This window comes from Rhinolophus hipposideros, assembly GCF_964194185.1.
Source record: "Rhinolophus hipposideros genome assembly, chromosome: 1".
In the NCBI taxonomy this organism is placed as follows: domain Eukaryota; kingdom Metazoa; phylum Chordata; class Mammalia; order Chiroptera; family Rhinolophidae; genus Rhinolophus; species Rhinolophus hipposideros.
This window is the reverse complement of record NC_138047.1, coordinates 49,509,068-49,534,627: the sequence shown is the minus strand read 5'-3', so window position 1 is coordinate 49,534,627 and position 25,560 is coordinate 49,509,068. Positions and strand designations below refer to the sequence as shown.

At 32.9% G+C, this 25,560-nt stretch overlaps 1 protein-coding gene across 1 annotated transcript in view; it reads left to right on the top strand.

Annotated features, from left to right (window-relative positions):
• The window catches only part of UBA6 (ubiquitin like modifier activating enzyme 6), a 67,837-nt gene that overhangs the window by 8,840 nt on the left and 33,437 nt on the right, over nt 1-25,560 (top strand). Inside the window, exons 3-13 of the mRNA XM_081059820.1 lie at nt 5,401-5,495; nt 6,010-6,038; nt 11,164-11,258; nt 11,686-11,797; nt 15,916-15,996; nt 16,917-17,039; nt 18,733-18,856; nt 21,762-21,865; nt 23,170-23,232; nt 24,016-24,092; nt 24,668-24,734. Coding sequence (XP_080915946.1) covers nt 5,401-5,495; nt 6,010-6,038; nt 11,164-11,258; nt 11,686-11,797; nt 15,916-15,996; nt 16,917-17,039; nt 18,733-18,856; nt 21,762-21,865; nt 23,170-23,232; nt 24,016-24,092; nt 24,668-24,734 — 970 coding nt within the window. The remainder of the gene's footprint in view (nt 1-5,400; nt 5,496-6,009; nt 6,039-11,163; nt 11,259-11,685; nt 11,798-15,915; nt 15,997-16,916; nt 17,040-18,732; nt 18,857-21,761; nt 21,866-23,169; nt 23,233-24,015; nt 24,093-24,667; nt 24,735-25,560) is intronic.

Genomic DNA, 25,560 nt, shown 5'->3' with positions numbered 1-25,560 from the left:
CTTTTATTTCTCTGTCTTGCCTTACTACACTGGATGGAACTTCCAATACAGTATTGAATGGAAGTAGTGAATGTGGACAGCATCACATGTTTCCTGATCTTAGACAGAAAACGTTCATTCTTCCATGGTGAAGTATGATGTTAGCTGTAGGCTTTTCATAGATACTCTTTGTTAGGTTGAGGAGGTACCCTTCTATAACTAGTTTTGTTGTTTTTTAAAATCAAAATGGATGTCAGGTTGTCAAACACTTTTTCTGCATTCACTGAGGCGTTCATGTGGTTTTTCTTTCGTCTTTTAATGTAAATTACAATTGTGGCTTTATTATACCACCCTTGCATTTTATGGGATAAAACCTATTTGGACGTGATGTGTTTTTTTTTTACATACATACGTATATATAAATTCTTTTAGGAATTTTTGCATCTTTGTGTGGTGTGGAGTATTTTTTGATTGGTTTTGCCCCGGTTTGGTATTAGAGTAATGCAGATCGCATAGAATGAATGAGTTGAGAAGTATTTCTTCAAATTTCTAGAAAGTTTGCATAGAAATTGGCATTATTTCTTCTTTAAATTTTTGTTAGAATTCACAGTGAAGCTGTCTGTCTTTGGAGTTTTCTTTGTTGGAAAGTTTTTAACTACAAAATCAATATCTAATAGATATAGGCATATTCATATAGTATACATTTCTTCTTAGTGAGCTTTGGTAGTTTGTGTCTTTTGGGGAATATGTTCATTTATCTTAGCAGTTGAATTTAGTGGCTCTAAGTTGTTTGTAGTACTTCCTGAATATCCTTTGTAATCTCTATAGAATATAAAAGGATATTCCTTGCTTATTTCTGATATTGGTAATTTTTCTGTCTTTTTATTTTTTCCTGATCTTTCTGGCTAGATGTCTTCTCAGAGAACAAGCGTTTAGTTTAATTGATGTAAATGTCATTATACGGCACATGACTATACTTCTATTTCTCCTATTCCAGGATTTAGTAATTATTGTCCTACATTTTGCTTCTACATGTGTTATGAATGCACAATATATTGTGGGTTTTTTGTTTTGTTTTGATAATTGTTTTATTTTTCAATTACACTTGAAAAATATATTGTTTTTGGCTTAAATACTCTACCTTTAAAAGAGATTTTAAAGTAAGAGGATAAAGTCTTTGTTTTATCCATCCTTTTGTCATTTCTGGTATTCCCTATTTCTTTCTGTAAATTAAAATTTCCATCTGGTATCATTTTTTTTTTTCCTAAGGATTTACTTTACTGTTTCTTACAGTGAAGGCCTGGCAGCAATGAATTCTTTTAGCTTTTGTATGTCTGAAGAAGTCTTTACTTTCTTTTTTGAAATTGAATATAAAATTTTAGGTTGATTTTTTTTTTTTTTTCAGTACTTTATAAATGTTGTGCCACTGTTTTCTGATTTGTACTGCCTCCTCGGAGAAAGTCAGCTGTCATTCTTATCTTTCCTAATATGCCCTATTTTCTCTTACTACTTTTAATATTTTCTGTTCATCCCTAGTTTTAAAAAATGGTGATATGCTTTGATGTCACATTTTTTATACTTTTTGTTCTTAGGGTATCTGCATTGTGGTCTGTGAATTTGTTGTATTCCTGAAAAAATATTAGCCATTAGTTCTTCAAATATATTATTCTCTCTCCCTTCTCCACTCCCTTTCGGGGACTTCAATTTCACATATATTCGATCAAGTTAAGTTGTTCCACATCTCACTTATGCTCTACTTATTTTCAGTCTTTTTTTTTTTTATTATTTGTGTTTCATTTTGGTAAATTTCCATTGCTATGTCTTCAAATTTGCTTCTGCAGTGTTGAATATATTAATTCCATCCTTGTTATTTTTAGCTTTGATTTTATAGTTTTCATCTCTAGACGTTTTGCTTTTCATGCTTTCTAGTTCCTTCTTGAGAATATGGATTATAATTATAATTGTTTTAATGTCTTTTTCTAAAAATTCTGTCTTCTACGTCACTTCTAAATCTGTCCTATTGTTGATTTTTCTATTCATTGTAAGTTATGTTTCCCTGCTGTTTTGCATACCTGGTAATTTTTTAATGTATGCCAGATCTTGTGAATTTTACTTTTTTGAGTGCTGGATAATTTTGAATTCCTTTAAAGTTTGAGCTTTGTTCAGGAACTCAGTTAAGTTACTTGGAGATTTAAGTCTGGGACTGATTTTTCCCCACTATTGATATAATGCCCTTCGAGTGATATTATTATTATTCAGGCACTGTTAGTCACTGGGGATAAAATAGTAAATAAGGCATAGGCCCTTGCTCTAAAGAATCTGCAATCTCCTACGAAAAATAGACAAGTAGTGAAAATACACTGTGATAAGTGTTACAATACATTGAATGTAGGGTGTTATGGATGCACATAAAAAATTATCCAACACTGTCTTGAGAAAGGTTAGGGGTATCAGTGTAAGTATCATGGGGGGAACTACTATATACACTGAAACCTAAAGACCAGTAGGAGTTATCAAGCATACAATATTGGGGGAGAGGAATACTGCAGAAAAATGTCTACCAGGTAAAGAGAACATACTGTGTTTGGAGAACTGAAAACCTTTGGTATATCTAGAACATGGAATTTGGAGGAGGGATGACAAAAGATGGGACGAGAGTCAAGCAGAGATTAGAGTAGGGCCTGTGACTTATGTGAGAATTTGGACTTTATCATAGCGAAATTGAAAGCCACTGGAGTTTTTAAAGTAGGAGAATGATTTGACCAGATTAGTACTTCCGAAAAATGATTCATCTTAATAGGAAACTAATAGGTAATATGTGAAACTGAAAAACCAAGTGTAAAAGTACAAACAGGTTATTGAAAAATAAGGAGGTAAATATTAGAAGAAGTAACTAGAAGAATTGAGAGTGCTTTCCTTGGGAGGTGGTAATTGGGGTAGAGAAGAGAAGGTCAGGGAACTGATTTTTTTTTTTCCTCCTGTAAATCACTGTAGTGTGAATTGAGTTTTGTAATCTATATGCAGTGTAGCATAGTGGTTATGAGTAAGGATACTAAGACCAGACTACCTGGGTTGAATCTTGCCTCCACTATGTATAAGTTACTTAATTTCCCTGTGCTTAAGTTTTCCTCTCTGTAAAAATGGGAATAATAATAGCTTAAAATTTTTATGAGAATTTTTATGAGGATTCAATGAGTTAATACAAGTAAAACACTAAGGCAATCTGTGGTGCATAGTAAACATTTAGTAAGTTTTATCAGTTAGTCTTACATATCAGCACTATTCAGGTACTTATATATGAGGAGAATAGAAAAATTTACAGTCATAGTGTGGGAGATTTTTTAAATGTTGCTTTTAGTAATCAAGAGAACAAGCAGACAAAAAAATCAGGTATGGATTTCATCAACATGATTATTAAAATTAAACTAAAGCATACATAAAGAATGTTCTATCTAACAATTATAGAGTACACATTCTTTTCAAGAACACATGGAACATTTGTAAAATTAACCAAAGAAATACTCAAATATTAAAAGAGTAAAATCGTATAGATTATGATGTCTATTCACAGTGTATTTAAGCTACAAGTCAACACAAAAGATAACTAGAAAACTCCCCATAAATTTAGAAATTTTAAAATATGCTTTAGATTAACCCATAAGTCAAAAATGAATCATAATTAAAATTGGAAAATAATGAAAGTACTATATCAAAATTTAGGATGCTGTTTAAGATCAGTTAAAGTTTTATGTGTGTATTTTAGGAAAACAACTAGAAAATTAATAAGTTTTTATTTTAGGAAACTAGGGGGTGAAAAAATAGAAGGCTAGAATTTATTAGCATAGGAAACATTTCAAAGGCCAAGTTCACAGACACTAGCTAAGAGCTAGTGTAAGCAGGCCTGATATGTTAACTTTTCCCTGCACGTTAAGGATATGAAACTACTTTGATACACTGCCAGAAAGGGAGAGTAAGTTGGTACATCCACTTTGGAAAACAGTTTATCATTACCTAATAAAGTTAATCCTGCATTTACTCTCCTAGATATATTATAGAAACTATTACACGTGTGTACCACGAGACATAAGAATGCTCATAGACTCATTATTGGCAACTGTTCAAAACTGTATAATATTTAAATTATGGTATCTTATTACAATAGAATGGTAGCAGATATGAAAAATTAATGAACAACTGCATGCGTTGATAAATCTCACAAGTATAATTTCATTAGAAAGAATCAAGACACAGAAAAAGACATTCAAAATGATTCCATTTACATAAAGTTTCAAAACAGACAACTTAAATATATTGTTAAGGTGTACACAAATAAGGCTAGTAATACACATACATACCATAATAGAACCAATGAATAGTTTTTATCTCTGAAACAGAATGGTGAATATGGTGAATACCAATTTAAACAGAAAAGTTTGAGTTTTATCATATTTTACAGGGAATAAGGAAGGAAATAAAGATAGCTTGTATTTGTAAAGTTTCTTCTGACGAAGCAGAAGCCCGGTTTAGGCTTCTTATTGAATATGAGTAGCTGAATATGAAGTATTGAATATGAATAGCTGAAGTATGGAAGTTAGATAAACATCTACATATTAAAACGACACACATTTAATGTGTGTGCGTCTGTGTGTGTGTGAATTCCAAAAGAAATACTTGCAGCCCAAGGGGTTCTGGAATTATTTGTTATTTATACTGAACTCATCTGTTAAATGATTCTCTTAAGAATCCATTGAAATGTCCATTGGATTAAAAAACTGTAGTATCAAGTGTATCACTGTTCTGTCAAATAAACTCTTATTAGTGATTTGATTATTGTATCTGACTTTTAAAAATTGTCAATGTGTATTTTTTGAAATTCCCATCCTGATATTACCTTGTGGCTGTTAGGATGGATGACTTAACAAGATCCTTTATATACTTCATCAGTTTTATATACTTTAGCAGTTTTGAAAACTGCTTAATTTTAAGTCATCTGAACTCCAAGAAGGGAACCAGTTTTTTGCTTCAGAGATCCTGTTTTACAGTGAGAGACTCAAAGTGGAAATGGCAAACTCAAATGCCTATAGTGGCCGCTGAGGTCATAAATGAGAGAAGCAGGATGGGAACTGTTGAAAGTCTAGAGCACATGGTCCTCCCTGTGTAAATAGGGAACTCCTGTTCAACTCCATCTGTCTGTTGTCATGAAGGAATGTGGACTTTGGTGCCAAATCCTCTCAATTTTCAAAATATGTCATACATTTAGCAATCAATTCAGAAAATTTAAACAGTTTACAAGTGATCCAAAAGTCTAAAACCAAACTGTGGGCAGGATCTAGTTGCCAGGCTATTAGTTTGCAAACACTTTAAGGGATATATAATTTTGATGAAATAATTTATTGTTTTTTATTGTGTTTTTACATATAGCCGACAGAGGTATGTTCTTGGAGACACAGCAATGCAGAAGATGGCCAAGTCCCATGTTTTCTTAAGTGGTATGGGTGGTCTTGGTTTGGAAATTGGTAAGCAGTATTTTTATTTATAATTTTGTAAGACACTTTTGAGCAATATAAGTTAAAGATTTAACTCCTCCATATATTATTTCTGTAAAGGAAATTATGTAGGTACAAAATCTTGATTAGATTTAGTTCTCATTGTTTTAGCAATACTTCTTAATACTGTTACATTCCCTCACAAGGAATCAGTAATGACTCTCTTGCTTCTTTTTTTTGTGATGTTAATAGCCATTAATGATCATTCTCTGTATTCATTAATTTATTACGATAGAACACACGTACGTATATTTGTAATAATGTACCTGGAAGAATACACTGAAATTTTAAGTGATTATCTCAGTGTGGTGTGATTATGGAAATTTTTTTCTTTTTTGTTCATCTGTATTTTCTAAAGGATTTGTATTTCTTAAGTAGTAAAAAAGTTAAAATTTACTTGTCAAAGATAGGACCAAACTCCATGAAGATATAGCTAATACACGTTCCTAATAATAAACTATTTCTTTTTCTTTTTCCTTTATAGCAAAGAATCTTACTCTTGCAGGGATTAAGGTGAGAAAAATGTCCTTGGTAAAAAGGATTGTTTGTTATGAACTCTTTTTTTCTTTTTTTTACTCTCAGTAGTGGTGATATTGTTTATACTTTGGCCTAATTATTGCTTCTTCATTTAGTAGCAATATTGTTTTAACGCTGTACTTTCCTTTAAAAAAAATTTTTGTTATAGAAAATTTCAAAATTATACAAAAATAGAATAGCCCATATACCCATCATGCAGTTGCAGTTACCAGCTTATAGACAAATCTGTTTCATGTATCCATTGGCCCCCAACCACCAAATTATTTTGATGTGTCAGATATCCTATTATATCATCCTTAAATACTTTAGTAAATAGCTCTAAAAGATAAGGATTCCTTTTGAAAATATAACACTATACCACTTTTACACCTAAAATAATGTTCTCAGTGTCATTGTATTAGTTATCTATTGCTGCGAAATAAATTACCCCGAAACTTAGCAACTTAAGCAACAGCACTTATCTCAGGCACACCTTAGCTGGTTCCTCTCTTTGAGGGTCTCTAACAAGGCTCCAGTCAAGATACTGACGGCGTAGAATCATCTCAAGGGTAGGGGAAAGATCTTCCCAGTGTCGCTCAGGATTCAGTGGCAAGGTTGTGTCACTTCACATTCCCAGCTTAGTTCCTTGTTGGATATTGGTCAGAGGTCAGTTGCTTCCCAAGTGGCCCTCTCCATAGGGCATCTTGCTTCTATCAGCGTAAGCTAGCAGTAAGACAAGAAAGGGAATGTGTTAGCCGGAGAATTCACAGTGTTTTGTAACCTAATCTCAGAAGTGACATTCCGCCACCTATGCTGTGTTCCTTGAAAGCTAGTCACTAGGTCCAGTTTACACTCAAAGGGAGGGGATTACACAAAGGCCTGAATACCAGAAAATGAGACTCATTGGGGGCCATCTTAGAAGCCTTCCTACCACAGTCATCTAATATCTAATTAGAGTTCAAATTTTCCCAATTATCTTACGTGATTTTTTAAAACTTTGTTTTCTTCTAATCGGGATCCAAGTAAAGTCCATACACTAAACTTGGTTTCTTTTGATCTAAAGGTTTCCCTTCACTGATTTTTTTTTTCTCCTTACAATTTACTTACTAAAGAAACCAGGTCATTTGTCACATGTACCTCTACCTCTGTATTTCCTGTAAACTGGTAGTTGTATCCAGAGAATCAGATTCAGATTTGATTCTTTTTGTGCTACTACTTCACAGGTGATATTGTGTTCTATCAGGAGGAAATAATACCTGTTGACTTTTTGTGATTATTACTGACTATTAATGATTATCGCCTAGATTCATATTTTATTAGGAGCAGTAATTTTTTTTATTAGTTTCAGCTATACAAAGCAACGTAATAGTTAAACATTTAAACCCCTCATAAAGTGATAACCCCCCCAACCTATTACCCCTCTGACATCTTATATAACTATTAAAACAGTATCAACTATCTTCCCTACATTGTACTCCACATCCTATGACTAAATATACCTACATAGTTAGTTATAGTTGACATTCAATATTATTCTACTTCAGCTTCAGGAGTATAGTGCATCGGTCAGGCATCTACACAGTCTATGATGTGATCCCCCTGATAAGTCCAGTGCCCATCTGACAACTTAAGTGATCTTTACAACATTGTTGATTATATTCCCCATACTGTGTTAACTATCAATTTCTATTTCTCAGTGCCTTCACCTTTTTCACCCTGCTCCCAACTCCATTCCCATCTATCACCTTAATAGAGCTAGTGCCTATCTGACACCATACCTAGTTATTACAATATTATTGATTATATTCCTAATGATATACTCTACATCACCATGACTACTGTATAACAACAAGTTTGTACTTCTTAATCCTCTCCCCTTTCACCCATCCCTAACCCCCACTCCCATCTTAAAGAAATCCATTTGAGATTCCTTGTAATACTGGTTTGATGGTGATGAACTCCTTCAGCTTTTTCTTGTCTGGGAAGCTCCTTAACTGTCCTTCAGTTCTAAATGACAGCCTTGCTGGGTAAAGCAGTCTTGGTTGTATGTCATTGGTTTTCATCACTTGGAATATTTCCTGCCACTCCCTTCTTGCCTGCGAAGTTTCTGTTGAGAAACTTCTTATGGGGTCTTCCTTGCAGGTAACTTAACTGCTTTTCTCCTGCTCAAGCTGTTAAGATTCTCCCTTCGTATTAGGTTGGTGCAAAAGTAATTGCACATTTTACATTTTTTTAACCTCTTAAACTGCAACTACTTTTGCACCAACCTAATATTTAACCTTTGGCATTTTAATTATGATATGTCTTGGTGTGGGCCTCTTTGGTTTATCATGTTTGTGACTCTGTGCTTCCTGGGCTTGTATGTCCATTTCCTTCACCAGGTTAGGGAAGTTTTCTGTCATTATTTCTTCAAATAGGTTTTCAATTCTTTGTTCTCTCTCTTCTCCTTCTAGTACCCCTGTAATGTGAATGTTGGTACACTTGATATTGTCCCAGAGGCCCCTTAAACACTCCTCAATTTTTTGGATGCTTTTTTATTTTTGCTGTTCTGGTTGGGTATTTTCTGGTACCTTGTCTTCTGCATTGCTCTTTGGATCTTCTGCTTCATCTAATCTTCTTTGAGTCCCTGTAATATATTCTTTGTTTCCGTTATTGTGTCCTTTATTTCTGACTGGTTCTTTTTTACAGTTTCCATTTCCATTTTTATGCTTCCTATCTCTCTGTTGAAGTTCTCCCTGAGATCATTGAGCATTCTTATAACCAGTGTTTGGAACTCAGCGTCTGATAGATTGCTTATCTCCGTTTTGCTTAGTTCTTTTTCTGGAACTTTGTTCTGTTCTTTTATTTGGGACTTTTTTTTTTGTCTCCCCGTTTTGGCTACCTCCATGTCTTTATTTCTATGTATTCGGTAGGGCTGCTATGTTTTCCAGTCTTAGTAGAGTGGCCTTATGTAGTAGGTATGCTATGGGGTTCAGTGGCGCAGTCTTCTGGTCACCTGAGCCATGGGCTCCAGTTGTGTCCCTTGTGTGGGTTGTGTGTGCCCTCCTCCTGTAGTTGAGCCTTGGTTGATAATTGCACATCCATTTGGGCTCACTAGTTGTGAGGACTGGCCTTGACTACAGTGGAAGAGTTGTTCTAGGGGCTGATTCTACAGAGCAGGATCTGCCTCAGCAGGACTTTGATGCCTGCCCAATCCGAGAGGCAGTTTTATATGCTGATTCTCTCCCTTCTTCATTTATTAGCTAGAATCATATTTTAGAAAGAAAATTTTCCATTCATGGCATGTTTGGTTCCACTAAAATGCAGTTTATACATATATGAACAGCAGGATTAATACTTGATTTTTTCCCCAGTTTATTTACCAATTTTCAAAATCAGTAGTATTCTATCATCCCTCAAGAGTGACCAGTGAATGTGTGTGTGAACATCATGATAAACTCATGGATTTAAACATGTGTGTTATTTTTTGACCCATTGTAGCAGTCATTCTCATTTTGCTCAAATTATTTTATCTTTGCCTGCTGAGATTTTCTTCTAAGTTCTTGAGTCCTTTTGACACACCCCCATAGTCTTTGATTGTCACTGATTGTAAAGTCTTTTCAGTTGACAGAGCTAGAACATTCACTATGAGTAAACTCAGAAATTTCTGAGTTTCAAGTTTAGGTTTGTAGGGTATTTACTTCTTTGATTTTATATTTGTATCTCTTACTATAAAGTTTGGGTCTTAACAACATGAACCTAATTACTTATTTGCTTTATCCTATATTCTGTTCTACCTGTCTATGACATAATTTCAGAACAACAATTCTAACATAATTAATAAAAATATAATTATTGAAAACAATTTAAGATTCTTTGTAAGTCACTTTAAATCATTCTTCTGGGTAGTTATGCAACAAATTAACTAAATAGTTTTCTCCATTTATTTATTTTGCTTTGGATGTTTAGGGATTGCTTTTTAATTTAATTTAGTTCTACTATTATGTGAGACTTAACAAAATTCAAAATCAAATTTATAAAACAGTGTAGATTTGGGTAAGTCTAGCTTCTCTGTACCCTATTTCCTCCTTTCTTTATTAGGTCATCCCTCTCTTTTTATTGTTTTTAAATAAAAGTAAATGCAAACATATAAACATGAAAATCTGTACGTATGTGTATACATGTTTATCCCCATCTGCTTTTCTTAAAGTGCCATACTTTCCTTCACCTTGTTTTTTTTCTCATTTAACAGCATATCCTGGGATTACCCCATAGTGATAAATACATGTATTTCATTCTATTTTTATAGCTGCATTGATATACTTTTCATGGATATAGCATTTATTATTATACCCAGTTCCCTAGTTCCTCATTGTTTTGATTATTTCTACTCTTTTGCTATTACACATAGTGCTGCAGTTAAGACTATTGTACATATGTCTTTTTATGTTATTCCCAGTGTGTGTTTGGGTTAGGTTCTTAAAGGTGGGATTGCTGTGTCAAAGGATAAATGCACGTGTCATTTTGCTGTAAATTGGCATATTCCTTTCCATTGAGGTTGTGCTGCTTCACATTCCCACAGTAACATATGGGAATGTCTGATTCACCTCATTCTGACCAGTAGAGTATGTTATCAAACTTTTGGATTTATGCCATTCTGACGAATGAGAAAGGGTATTTAATTCTTGACCTTACATATTTTTTTACAGCGCCAAATGCATTTCTTTTTCAGTATAATCCAGGTTCATATACCTTGCTCCCTTTCTAAAATAAGATTTGTAGCCTGTAAGTTGCAAACATTTTTTCCAGTTATCTTTCTTACTTTGAACATGGAGCATTTGGAAATGTTTATGTGAATTTTTAAAATTTTTTATGTTGATTTATATAACATGCTACTTTTCTCAATTTAAATTCTTTTGCTGCTCAAAGTAGTTTTCAAAGTAAGTTTTTTGGAAACACATTTCCAAATATATATAGTCATTTCATTTAACTTTGTATCCTTTCCTATTCTTAAGCCTTTAATTACTTTCCAGTTGTCTAATTACACAGGATAATACTTTTAATACAATGTAAATAGTATTGGAGATAGTGAACATCCTTGTCTCATTCTTGACTTTAACATATATTTTCCTCTTTTTTGAAGGCACTTACCATTCATGATGCAGAAAAATGCCAAGCATGGGACCTGGGAACCAACTTCTTTCTCTGTGAAGATGATGTTGTTAATATGAGAAACAGGTGACAAGATATTGTGATGTATTATGATAGGATGTTTTAATTTGATTATTTATATTTGTCGCATGTTTAATACATTCACATTGCTCCCTAGGAAAATTGTTAAAGGAAGTCTGTATTATTTCTGGACCATTAAAAGACTTACGGAGTTTGGAACTGTGAGGGTGCACTTTGAGATTGTGTGTCTTACTATGGAATATCAACAGCATGCTATATCTAAAAATTGTATCATTATCTATAAATGTAAATAAATCCTAGCTTCTTTCTTCCTTTACAGTTTATTAAATTTCCATTGGAATTTTGTAACATTGAGGTTCTTCCAATGTCATTCTTCTTGGACACTTTGGTGTCCAAGTTTGAGAGATTGACTATATTGAATGAAAGAATAGTAAAGATCGATTATTTGTTTATTTATTTATATTAATTTTAGGGCTGAAGCTGTTCTTCAACATATTGCAGAACTAAATCCATACGTTCATGTCACATCATCTTCTGTTTCTTTAACGGAAACCACAGATCTCTCCTTCTTGGATAAATACCAGGTTGGTACTCCATTTTATATTAGATATTACTGGCAGATTCCAAGGCAAATTGTTAACTATTAATATAACTAATTTAACCTAGTCTATTAAGCAGAACAAAAAAATTTAGGTTCAAAGACTTGCTTTAGAATAATACATTTCAAATGCTCCATTTTAGGGAAAGGACCAAGGAACTTCTGACAAAGCTATTATATCAGTCAGCTATAATATTTTCATAGTAATGTGCATAAATAACTACCCAAGACTCAATGGTTTATGGCAACATGCATTTCATTCTTTGTTACACATTTGCATGTCAGCTGGAGTTCTGCTATTCCAGACTGAAGTTTAACTCAAGAGTCTGGGTTCTGCTCCATGAACTTTGACTCGAGTCTGCCTTCTGCTTGACACAATAAGGGTGCACTTTAGGATTGTGTGTCTTACTATGGAATACAACAGGATGCTACATGTCAAGATTCTATAATTATCTAAATATAAATAAGTCTTAATTTCTTTTAGCACAAATGGCACCATTTTGGGCTGTGGTTTTTCTCGTTAGCAGTTCTGAAACTATCTGGAGAAGGTAGTTTCAGATCCACAGGTTAAGGACTCAGTCCCACAAGAATATCTTCTCTACCTGCTTTCCGATGCCAGTCGGAAGTCCAGGTTGTTACCTGTGCTTTTGAGGACTAGCCATAAATCAGAGGTTTCCATACTCCCTCCCCTGCTCTGGTTCAATTAATTTGCCAGGGTGGCTCGCAGAACTAAGGAAAACAGTTTACTTACTAAAGTACTAGTTCATTATAAAAAGGCATAACTCAGGAACAGCCAGGTGGAAGAGATGCATAAGGCAAGGTATGGGGAAGAAGTTACAGAGCTTCTATGCTCTCTCCAGGTATGCCACCTTCTCAGCGCCTCCACATGTTCATGAACCCAGAAGCTCTGTGAGCCACTATTTCAGGGATTTTTATGTAGGCTTCATTATGCAAACATGAATGATTAAGTTATTGGCCATTAGTGATTAAGTCAATCTCCATGCCCTTTCCCCTCCCTAGAGGTTTGGGAGATAGGGCTTAAAGTTTTGACCCTCTGATCACAAGATTGGTTCCCTGGCAACCAGCCCCATCCTTAGAGGCTTTCCAAAAGTCACCGCATTAACATAAACTCAGGTATTGGTGTAAGAGACTTATTACGTATAACAAGTCGTTCATTTCTGGAGTTATTTCAGGAACTGAGACAAACTAAATATTATAACAAAATATACCCCTATACCTCTTTTATAAGAAATTACAAGAGTTTTAGGAGCTATGTGCCAGGAACATTGGATGATGGCCAAAATATGAATTTCTTAAAATAATCATACCTATTTAAAAATCAGTGTAGACTTCCATTCTGGACTGGATAACTTGAAATCCATCCTGCTACAAAGTTAATAACCTTCTTATAATAGAAGTGCTTAATAAACTTTCTTTTAAATGACTACTTGAGTGCTAAATAATATAAGGGAAGTACTCAGAAACCAAAAATGAATAGGTAGCTAAAAGATGACCAGTGAACTATTGGCTTTAGTGGTCACTTTCAGGGATGAGCTTGCCTGTCTCAGTAACCATATTTCTTAGGAGTTAATAGTCACACAGAAACAGAAGTTGCAAAATAGGTCTACATGAGATTGAGAAATGGAATTGAGATCTACCCCGTCTTTGTAAAGCTGAAATCTCAGCTACACCCTCAGTGAAAGGGTGGATAAGAATAATCTTTGCCTATCACAACAAGAAGCCTGTCTTTTTTTCTCTTGATCTGTGGATGAAAAATAAAGATCTTCCTTGGGAATTCATAACCATACAAGTTTAGAGTTCACTTTATAAACCTTTGTAGTAAAATTTCCCAAGCTGAGAACTTAACATAAAAAGTAGTACTAAACTGGTGATACCCTGGAATACCACACAGAAACAAAACTAAACAGACCTAAAGAAACATACCTTTGACTAGGCCACAGTATATTTCAATTTATAAAGCCCCTTCGAAGGTGAGTTCACAATACAAAAGAACAAGACAAGAAAAAATTCAGCATGATCAAGAGTCAGTGGATGTAGGGCCGGCCTGGTGGCTCAGGCGGTTGGAGCTCCGTGCTCCTAACTCTGAAGGCTGTCGGTTCGATTCCTACATAGGCCAGTGGGCTCTCAACCACAAAGTTGCCAGTTCAATTCCTCAAGTCCCGCAAGGGATGGTGGGCAGTGCCCCCTGCAACTAGAAACGGCAATTGGACCTGGAGCTGAGCTACGCTCTCCAAAACTAAGACTGAAAGGACAACAACTTGATTTGGAGAAAAGTCCTGGAAGTACACACTGTTCCCCAGTAAAGTCCTGTACCCCTTCCCCAATTAAAAAAAAAAAAAAATCTTAAAAGAAAAAAAAAGAGTCAGTGGATGTAACAAACGATTAGAATTAAACCTTTAAGAATTTCGGATAATGGAATTGGATATATACTATAAAATATAGATTTTCAAACTAACTAAATCTTTAAAAAAGTGATTAAATATACAATATGAAAGTAAGACATTGAAAACAATCAAGCAGGTGTGATTAAAGAGCAAAATAGAACTTCAGAAATGAAAATATAGTCTTAAAAATTAAAACTCAATGAAAAGGTTAAACAGTGGATAGATACAGCTAGAGTAGTAATTAGTGGATTGAAAAATAGAGCTGAGGAAATTATTGAGATTACTGCACCCAGAAATAAGAGAAAATAAGAAAAAAAGTAAATGAGAGGTTGAATGAAATGTTTCAATTCATGAGATTGAATTTCTGGAAGGAGAGTATTAGGAAAAGCTATTCAAATAAATTATGGCTGACACTTTTGTAGCTTTGACGAAACACAAATTAGATTCAGTATATATTCAGTCTGGAAATTAATTTTACCCTATTTACAAGCTAAGTTAACCTGTTACTGTTTGGTGAATGCTGGCAGAATGCATGAGATTCTGGGTTACAGACTTAAGGACTTTACTATTCAGAGCATGATAAGAAGTAGGAGCATCATATTTGCCTTGTTTTTTCTCTTGCCCTCCACCAAATCCCACTAGTGAAGTGCATAGGGCACATATAGTGGGTTCCTTTAGAGAAGAGGAACACTGAGCTTGGGGCACCTACTGCTTTACAGCAAGGAGTAAATATGCTTGCGCTTTATCCCAGAGGGGAGACATTACCTCATTTCTCTGGTTACATGAGACAAATACAATCCTGAGACATGACCCTAGTAAAAAAATGGCCAGAGCCCTGCATTCATGGCATACCTAGTGAGACGTATAAAAAATGAGAGATCTGTGAAGAAATATCTCCCTATAGGAAGCACACCATATTCTGAGCTAGATAAATTAAACTAAATCCACACTTGGATATTTATAATAAAACTAAGTTATATAAGTCATGGAAACCAGCAGCAAGGAAAGCTCTGGATTGAGAATCTAGCTCTGCTTTTGCTAATTGATGGACAAATGACCCTAAGAAAGTATTATAAGTCTTACAAAGACCTTTATAAGTCTAACTTATGATAAAACCTGATTATAAAACCTTCTCTACTTATTTTACAGGGTAATGATAAAAAAATTAAGTAGGCATTAAAAATTATAATAATTTGCTTATTACAGAACTTGGTGGTTTCCCTAATGAAATTGTCGTAAAGTAAAAGTAGTTATATTGTGAGTCTGTTGAATCTCTGAAGTAAAAGAAAGCTAAGCCAACTAATGTATCTCTTTAAAAATGCAATTGTTACCCCTTTAAGTTAGTATTAAATTAGTCTTCTGATAAATGTATTAGTATTTTCTTGGCAGTAACAGGCAAAATCTGCAACCATTTGGAGTACTTAAATACCATGTAGGAAATTAAGGTTTGCTTCTAATTGTGTGGTCCATAATGGTAATTTAATTTAATATGGGTAGGTTTTCCCCTGTGTTATTTTTACTTTTGTTATTTCATACCTCTGAAGATATTAACCTTAGAATGGAATACAATAGGATACTATTTTTTTTTACAAGGAAAACAATATAATTTTAGCATAATGCAAACTGAAATGCTTCTGATTTAGCTGTACATTAAAATAATTGTATATTCTCCAAACTTTAATTTTTTTCGTTTCAACAGTGTGTGGTATTGACTGAGATCAGACTTCCATTACAGAAGAAAATCAATGACTTTTGCCGCTCTCGGTGCCCTCCAATTAAGGTAATAGCATCACTTAATAATGACATGTAGTTAACAAAGGAAGAGCACTTTCACTGTTAGAATTTTTTCTTTTCAGGTTATATACACTTAGCAAAGTCTTTTTCCATAAGGGCAGTCACAGTATTATTTTTCTCTAATTTTGGTATCATATTTATTTCCTATTTTTAAAACTATGAATCAAATTTGGTTTATAGGCAAATTGCCAAAGCTAAGGAAGAATGAAGATTAGGAATAGAAAAGATAATAAATACTGAATTCATCATCTAACTTTAAATATGATATGATGGTGGTTTTTAAGAGGTATATTGCTTTTTTTAACAAATATTAATTGAGCTTCTACTGTGTACTAGAAACGGTTCTAGGCACTAGAAATACATTAGTGAACAGGACATGCACGTTTTCCTACTCATGAAAATTACCTTCTAGTAGGAAACATATACAGTAAACAAGGAAATAAATACATAGTTTCAAGTCCTATGAAGAAAAAAGCTAGGTAAAGAATAGAGTATTATTTCTGCATGATGTTAAGAGGGGTGCCTCAAGCTCAGTGTTCCTCTCCTCTAAAGGAACCCACTACATGTGCCCTCTGCATTTCACTAGTGGGATTTCGTGGAGGGCAAGAGAAAAACCAGGCAAATATGATGCTCCTACTTTTTGTTATTTAAATATCATAAAACGCATAATGATGAAGTATTGCTGTTACCTCTAATTTTGTAACCCTAGATATCTAGTCCTACATAGCAATATCCTTGATTCCTGAACCAATTTACAGACAAATTATCCTGTTCATGATTAACTTTATATCCCAAATGGTATATTTAATTAGAAATGGAATTGACATGAAACGGCCTAAGGTAGTTGAGCTTTATTTTTTGTTTATATAAATAGATATGCTTGAACTTGTTTTTATCATTTCACAGTTCATCAGTGCAGATATACATGGGATTTGGTCACGGTTGTTTTGTGATTTTGGTGATGAATTTGAGGTTTTAGACAGAACAGGAGAAGAACCAAGAGAAATCTTCATTTCAAATATAACGCAAGTATGATTGTACATGTATATTATTTTATATGTATGAGATTGATTTTTTTAAGTTGATGTGCATGCTGTTTTTTAAAAGGTGGTATTAGCAAAATATTGTAAGATGCAATATTTTTCAGTTGTTTTACAAGAATTTAAGGTAATTCATAATGGAATGTTTTGTTAATTCTTGATTGCATTCTGTTAAAGCTAAATTGAAGTTAGAATATTAAGAATATTCCTGATTCTTTCTACCATTATTTAATAGTTGATAGATCAACATTTGCTTATGTCGTAAGTTTTAATTTTAATTTTGTCCTGTGTCATGTTCCTATGGGACATGAATTGTGACTCAGTATTTGCTGAATTGTTTGTGTCAGGTCATAGATGTACTAAGTCTTCTAACCACATCTTTTGATACTATGTAAGCTTAATTTTTTATTCACTAAAAGAATTGGAAAAATCATGATTCATTTTTACCCTTTCTTTTTATCTGAAATCATTAACTTTATTTGCGCTCTTTATAATCAATTAACATTAAAGATCAAAAGAAGCCAATATAAGGGAATGATAATATACTTTGACCTAACAGTATTTGTGCTTCTCTCTTTATGCTTTTTTTTAAAACCCAATGTAATGTTGCATTTCTCACCCCTTTTTAAGAAAAATTCTTTGAAATATTCTGTGTATCACTGTACTTACAGAATGGTTTATTATTCAGTCTTTTACCTTCTGTAGTTGTTTTTAGTTTGTTCCTGAGAATATTGTACAGTTGGAATAAGCTCTAAGGGAGAGTGTGGATCCTTGTATTGCATTGGTATTTTTTTATTTAATAATGCAGGAAATACAGAGGTTATCCATAAAGAATTAGAAAATATCATAAATGGTCCCATTTAACTTATCTGCAAGAAATTGTTTCTCCTTAATAAAGTCCTTATGAATTCTATTCCTCTTGAGATAATTGCAAACACACATTACATTCATTTTATCAACAATGTGTGTAATCATGATTTTATTATTCTTATCCAAATCGGTAAGCAGCAAGAGAATTTTTAGAATCTACACAATTATGAGAGAAAGATAATTCCATTAGATTTCATGTATATTAAACTATCATCTTCGTCAAGCAGTGTGTAGGATTACATGCAGTTAGGAAATTTCCAGGCCTTTGACCTGTCTCATCCATCCTCTTTGGTGACATAAGCCAATTTGTTTCTATTTTTATCCTGATAAGCTGGGCTACACGATATTTCTTTGCTTTAAAGTGTTGAGCAAGGTTTAAACTACCAGTTCCCTGGCTTTAAATCTCCATCCTGCTTTCTCATCTCTTTTTAATCTTCAAAGTTAGACTCTCATCTTTTATGTACATAGAGTTTCTTATAACATGACTTTAAAACTTACATCGATAACTTCAAGTGTTTTTTATAAATCACTAGACTCTTTGAATCTATAAAATATTTGAGCTCCTGTGTGGAATCTCTGTCTCCCCCAAACATAGAAATTATACTTTAAATATTTATAATGAAATAATAAGTTGGTCACTATTTTGTGACAATTCTTTAATGGTTTGTTTTACTGAGGGAGAAAAAGAATGGCTTAGAATTTTGGTTGTTTTGAGAATTTTATAATTACATGGTACTTTTTATGTGAGACTGGGAACTTGTACGAAAGGGAATACATGAACTTCTTTAATAGTACATTATTCTTATTTTTAGGCTAATCCTGGCATTGTCACTTGCCTTGAAAATCGTCCTCACAAACTTGAGACAGGACAGTTCTTAACATTTAGAGAAATTAATGGAATGACAGGCTTAAACAGATCTACACGACAAATAACTGGTAAGCTGATGTGTTTTATTAATTCATTTATACTTATTCACTATTCAACACATTTGTAGTTCAGATAATATACTGTGTTGAGAGCACAACATCAACTCAGACAGATATGATGCTGTTCTTGGCCTCAGAACATTCAATACAAGTGAGATGACATTAACATTAAGCTGTGATGGTCTAACAAGCATTCTGGGAACTCTAAACTTAGAAAGGAAACCTACCCAGTTTGGGTGCAGCAGCAATACAGACAAGGTATCTTGATTAAAATTTGAAGACAGTGTTGGCTTAGGAAGGTGGTGAAAAGATTATTCTGTATAGAGACAAATATTAAGACGAGACGAAATTCAAGGAACTAAAAGATATAATATGGCAGGGCTGGCAGTGGGAGTTGAGATAGCAAGTGTCTTAAGACATTTAGGAGGACGCTTTGTATCTCATATGATAGGTAAAAGAAGATTCCCACATGAGCAACTTACTTATTCATGTAGGGAATGCAAGAAAGGGAGCAGGTTTTGGAGAAAAGGTAATGAGTACAGTTTAGGCTTTTGGACTGAGGTGGCAGTAAAGTATTCAAGTGGACATACATGTTTTTGTTCAGTTGCTTGGATAAAAGAAATGAATGGATGTTACTGCAGGTAAATTTGTGGGTTTGTTAGAAAGACATAGAAGGAATCTGTTTTTTCAATGGACTAAGATGAGATCATTGCACAGAAGAGAGGAAAGGTGCCAAGGCCAGAGATTTGAGGAGAATAAACATCTTAAAAAATAGGAAGATTATCAGGCATAATCGATGACCCATTTAAAGTTGAAGATAATGAATTCATAGCAGTGTAAGTCTGCATGGTTTGTGATTTTATTTTTTCCTCCAGCCATGTTTTAAGACGTTGCTAGACATCAAAGATAGCAAGTTTATACCTATTCAGTTGACATGTGTCAGTTTTATCTTTAGGGCGTTTGAAAGTATAATTATGTAATTAGTGTACAGGCTAGTAAATGGATTACTATTTTTTTCTTTCAATGATTACAAAATGGATCCTTAGGAGAGGAAAACTCAGTTCCTCTCATGAATTATAGAAAAACAACTTTGGATCTGTATTTAAGCATCTTCGGTTAAAAAAGAAAAAAAACTATTGCATTTTGTTTCCCAGTCTATATCTAAATATGTAAAATACAAGTTCAGATCATTGATATTAAAGAATTTGTATCTGTTTCTGCAGATAATGACTCATCTAATCGTTTAGGATTAAATTGTTATTTTGGGGTCCATGCGATAATGGATTGTGGTGATGGATCAGACTTGAGAATACATATAAATGGAGGAGCCACTGGGTATCACGGAGTGAAAATAAACAAAATTCACATTTTGTCCCAAAAATTCTTTGGGCAGAGAGAATATTTAAATAGAGTGGCTGTTTATGAAACTTTTTTTCCTTAACGTTTATTATTTGGTACTTAACTGCTCTAAGATAATTTTCTGTTATTTGCAAAACATTTTTAAATAGCTAAAACGTGTATTGTAGATATGTGTGTGTGTGCATGAATATATGTTTAGAGTTGAAAATGAGTATTCTTTCAGACCTCCACTCTCCAGAGGTAACAGCAGCTGTTTGATGTTTATTCTGCTGACCTTTTTTCTCTACTCAGTATATAAGGCACTGTACACCTAAATCTGAAGCTGAATAATACTGAATGTCAGCTATAATTAAACATATATGTATATATACACACATGTATGTGTATGTATGTATATATCTAAATACATACATATATATGTATGTATGTTATGTATGTATGTATGTATAGTGCCATGGGATGTAGAGTATAGCATAGGGAATAGTGTCGAATTGTAACAGCTATATACTATATAAGAAGGATAATAGATCGGGGGAGGGAGGTTAACACTTTGTGAGGGGTATAAATGTCTATTACATTGTTTTGTACACTTGAAACTAGTGTGTGCATGTGTGTGTGTGTGTGTGTGTGTGTGTGTGTGTGTATCTCCTGTGGGGAGAAAGGGCTTACTGTTTGTTTACTTATTTTTTAATAAGCAAATGGTTCAAAAACAATAAAAGCCAAATATTTACAGTGAAAACTTTTCTGCCCTCCTGTGGCTCCCACTCAGTTATCACCCATTTACTGTTCTTAATTTGTGTCTTTCCAGGCTTTCCTTCTGCTTTTTTACAGAAGTGTAGCATATTATATATACATCTGCCCTTTGCCTTTTCATGAAGCAAAATATCTGGATATTTTCACATCAGTAATTACAGAACATTCTTTTTGGTTCCTATAAATTTTCTTTTATGGATGCATAGCATTTCCTGATATGTAATGAGTTGTATCATAGTATAATTTTAATTTGCATTTTACCTATTATGAATGAGCTTAAGGATCTTTTCTTAAGTTTTAGAGCTATTTGTTTTTTTCTTTAATATGGATTATCTATCCTTTGCTCATTTTCCTGTTGACCTATTGATTATTTTCTTAGCCATTTCTTGGAACTCTTAAAATATTGGGCTTATTTGTCCAGTTTTTAATATAAATTACAAATAAGTTTTTTCTAGTTTAGCATGTGACTTTGCTTGTGATTGGTTTTTACTGTGTGTATATAATATCAAATTTTTAAATGTTTTTCACGGTTTTTATTTTGAGTCATAATTAGAAAAGCCTTCCTCCTTTCAATGTTTTAAAGAAATTTTTCTCCCATGCTTTTATAATATTTTTGGCTTTTTTTTTTTTTTTACATTTAAAACTTTTACTCATTTGGGATAGATTCTTTGCTAGGTAGCATTTTTCCCCAAAGGTTTATAGAATTGTACTATCATTTCCTCACTGTTTTATGATGATAAATCTTCAAATTTAAATACCTATATCAATATGTGACCATTTTTTGTTTTTTGTTTTCTTTCAGTGGTATCACCATTTTCTTTTAGCATTGGTGATACTACAGAACTGGAACCTTACTTACATGGAGGCATAGCTGTCCAAGTTAAAACACCTAAAACATTTTACTTTGTAAGTATTTTTTTACTGCTTAAAAAATATTTCTTTACAGAATAAATGGCAGAAGAGAAAAAAGCAATAAATACTCAGTTAAACAAACAGTTAATTTAAAGCCTGAACAGATTTTGTTTTTTTAATTTGCACTCACTTTGAGGGAAATAGTATCAATCTAAGGAACTAAACTGATGTCAATGAAAAATTTACAACTAGGATTCTATATGCATATAATTGAGGTATGTAAATTTCCTCAAAGGAACTATACCTTTGTAATCATCAAAGATCTGATCATACTTTTTACAGTTATTTACTAAGACAAAAGTTAAAACTGCTATATTTTTGAAAATTGAAGTATTGAAATAGTGTATGTTTTATTCAGTTACTTACATTTTAAAAGTAAAGGGAGTATTTTTTATTTATCATACTTGTTAATCTAGGTTTTTAAAGTTTAATTTCAAGAAACAGTGCATATGTTGGAAATATAAAATAATTCTTGTAAACTGACATTGAAAGGAGAATGTAAGTATCTACAGAGAGAGAATGTAGAGGCTAGTTATATTAAGAAACTACAGTCTCCTGCTGCTTAAATCCTTAGGCCACTTCTCTATATGAACTAAAAGATACATCTTTTATTTTTTCTTGCAAGTTTTCAAGGTTTTAACTTAATTGCCTTTTCTTTTCCAGAACAAGTTATTAGCTATTGTCCTCTACAATGCTTTGTTCAAGCCAAAGTTAGAACAAAACAACAGATTAAAATAACTACAGCTAGTCAAATGTACCCATGCCTTACTTCCTCTTGCCACTGTCCCCAATTTTTAATTAGTTTATGCTTCAGGTAAAATTGAGATTGGGTGGGTGTTTGGGGATTTTTGTTTCTTGGGGGTTGGTTGGTTGGTTGGTTTTTTGTTTTATTTTGGCCTTTCTGTGTTCGTTGCTTCACACAGAAAGTTTTAACTTTGAGTAGTTAAGTCTTGTCAGGCATAACAAGTCTTGATAACTTGATATCAGAAAAATATGGTAGCTTTTCAATTAAAAGAGTAGATTTTTTTCAAGTGTACAGATGTTTTTGTTAGTTCTTCCTAAATTTATTTTGTGGGTCAGGTTGTCTAATTGCGTTTAACATTAAAAAGTAATAATGTGTGGTAATAAGAGAAAGGAGTAACGGAGAATGGTAGCTATTTTATGTTTTCAGTTAAAACTTATTAGTTCAACCATATTTATTTCAGACCTTTGGGGAAGAGCCATTGCTTTTAGTGTTCCGTATAGTTTGTCAAGTAGTCACTTGCACTGGAGTAATTGTTTTGTTTTGTTTCTATTAGGAATCAATGGAGAGGCAGGTAAAACACCCAAAGTGCCTTATTGCGGACCTTAGCAAACCTGAGGTAACTACTTTGTAGGTTTAAGAGAGGCAGCAGAGTGTGGGATGGAGATTGATAAAGAGATTATAAAGTTAAAATGGAGTAACCATGTATGTATCTTTCTATCAGATTTCCTTAATAAAGGTTGTGTTCACATGTGTAAAGTTGACTCCCAAGAATTAAAATGGGAATTTATATTATGGAAAAATATTAGAATAATAGGGAAAAGTTTTACTATTATAATGATATGCCAGCTTTGATAGTTAAAAGGCAATTTCAATAATATATGCAAAGGTGACCTTATTAAAAGATTTTCTGAACCATATAGTTTTATATTATAATATATAATAAAATACATTCCGGAAAACCTTGGAAGCATTTATTTTGTTTTTGTGTAATCACTGGATATAATTTTGTAGCAATGAGTATAGTTGATACAGAAATAGTTATATTAAGTTTCCAAATTTGTAAATGTTGATAAGGAAAAAGAATTAGATGATCTTGTACAACTGTTTCATTGCTTTTGTTCAGTTGATTTTACTGTACATTTTATAAAAAGAACCTAGTAAAAACTAGTCATACCATCTGTAATTGAGACTTAGATCTATTGCTTAAATATTCTTTTATTGCCTTTATGTCAAGTCATTTAACTTCTCCAAGCCTCAGCTTCCTCCTCTGTTAAATGGAGATAATAACAGTATTAAGCTAAGTCATTTATTGTAAGGATTTAAGTTAAATAATATTTTAAAAGCATTAGCACAGTGTCTGACACATATTACATTGACCAATTTTTAATGTTCTAAATAGGCACCTTTAGAGATTCATACAGCTATGCTTGCCTTGGACCAGTTTCAAGAGAACTATAGTCGCAAGCCAAATATTGGGTAATGCCTTTTGTTTGAAATAACTTTTTTCCTTATTATAAAAGCAGTACTTCAGAAATTACAGGTTAAAAAATTTAAAGAGTGACTAATCCTCTTATAATTGCTACACATATGGATACACCAAACTATATAACTTTTTATTATGATCTGGGTTTTTTTCTGGTGGGAATGGAGACATTAATTTATAAAACTGGAATTATATTAAATAAAGAGTTTTCCCATTTTGAAGTCTTAAAAAGCTACAACTTCTGAACTACAATAAAACATCTGAGAATTAATGACTTATTAATCCACCATGTAATATTTTACCCTTTAGCTTATTAAGTCAGAAGTAATGTTGCAAAAGATTTTTGCCTTATATATTTAAAACTAAAACTTATTTATATACTATCCTTAGGTGAGCATGATTTTGAAGTAATGTATTTATAAGCCAGTTACCTTCAAGTCAGTGAAGCACTTTGTGCTACCTGTTGGCAAAATTCCACATTTTTAAATATATTTGTTAGATTTGAGTGTGACTTACTGTTTATAGCAGTACAGAACATTGAAATTGGGGTGCATTGTTTTGAACCTAGATGCCAAAAAGATTCAGAAGAACTGTTGAAACTAGCAACACATATAAGTGAAACCCTGGAAGAGAAGGTAAATATTCAAAGTTACAGCCATCAAAAAATGTATAACATAAATGTTTTGTATGTTAATATTCTCTTATCCTTCAAACCCCAGCTTTGCTACTTATTTACTCTAATAGTAGGCAAGTTACCTGACTTTGTTCTGTTTTAATTTATAAGTCTATAAAATGCAGTTACCTACCTCATAGGGTTGTTGTGAACATTAAATGATTTGATTTTGTAAAGTACATAGAACAGTATGTGGCATACAGTAATTACAATTTACTGCTGTTATATTTTTAGTATTAGTAGTATCTCTTCTAATTTACTTTAACCCACGAAAACTCACTATATAAAGTCATCAAATTTCCTATAAATTGTCTCTTTTATAAATTATATGTTCATATCTCCTAATTGTATTTTGCATATCGTGTGTGGACATATCACCTAGAAAATGTTTTTTTTTTTATGTTATAATGCCAGTGTCTGCTGGCCAACAGTTTCATTTTAGCTGATATAAACATAGCAATGTTTGTATATTTATTTGAAACTTGTTTTTATACTTACTGTATAAAAATAAAGGAGAAATGAAAGTGTGAACATTAGTAGTAAAAATAAGATGAGCTCATATTTTATGTAATTAAAGAAGAAAATAATAAATGTATTGAAAACAATGAATTACTAGTCATAAGTGAAAGATTTTTTGTTGTATACTGATTAGGAAAATGTATGAGAGGTCAAGAACAGTAAGATTTCACTCATAGGGTATAAAACAACAAAAAACAAACAAACGAAAGAAACATGAACAGACTGATAGATACAGGTCACAGAATGGTGGTTACCAGAGAGGAAGGGAG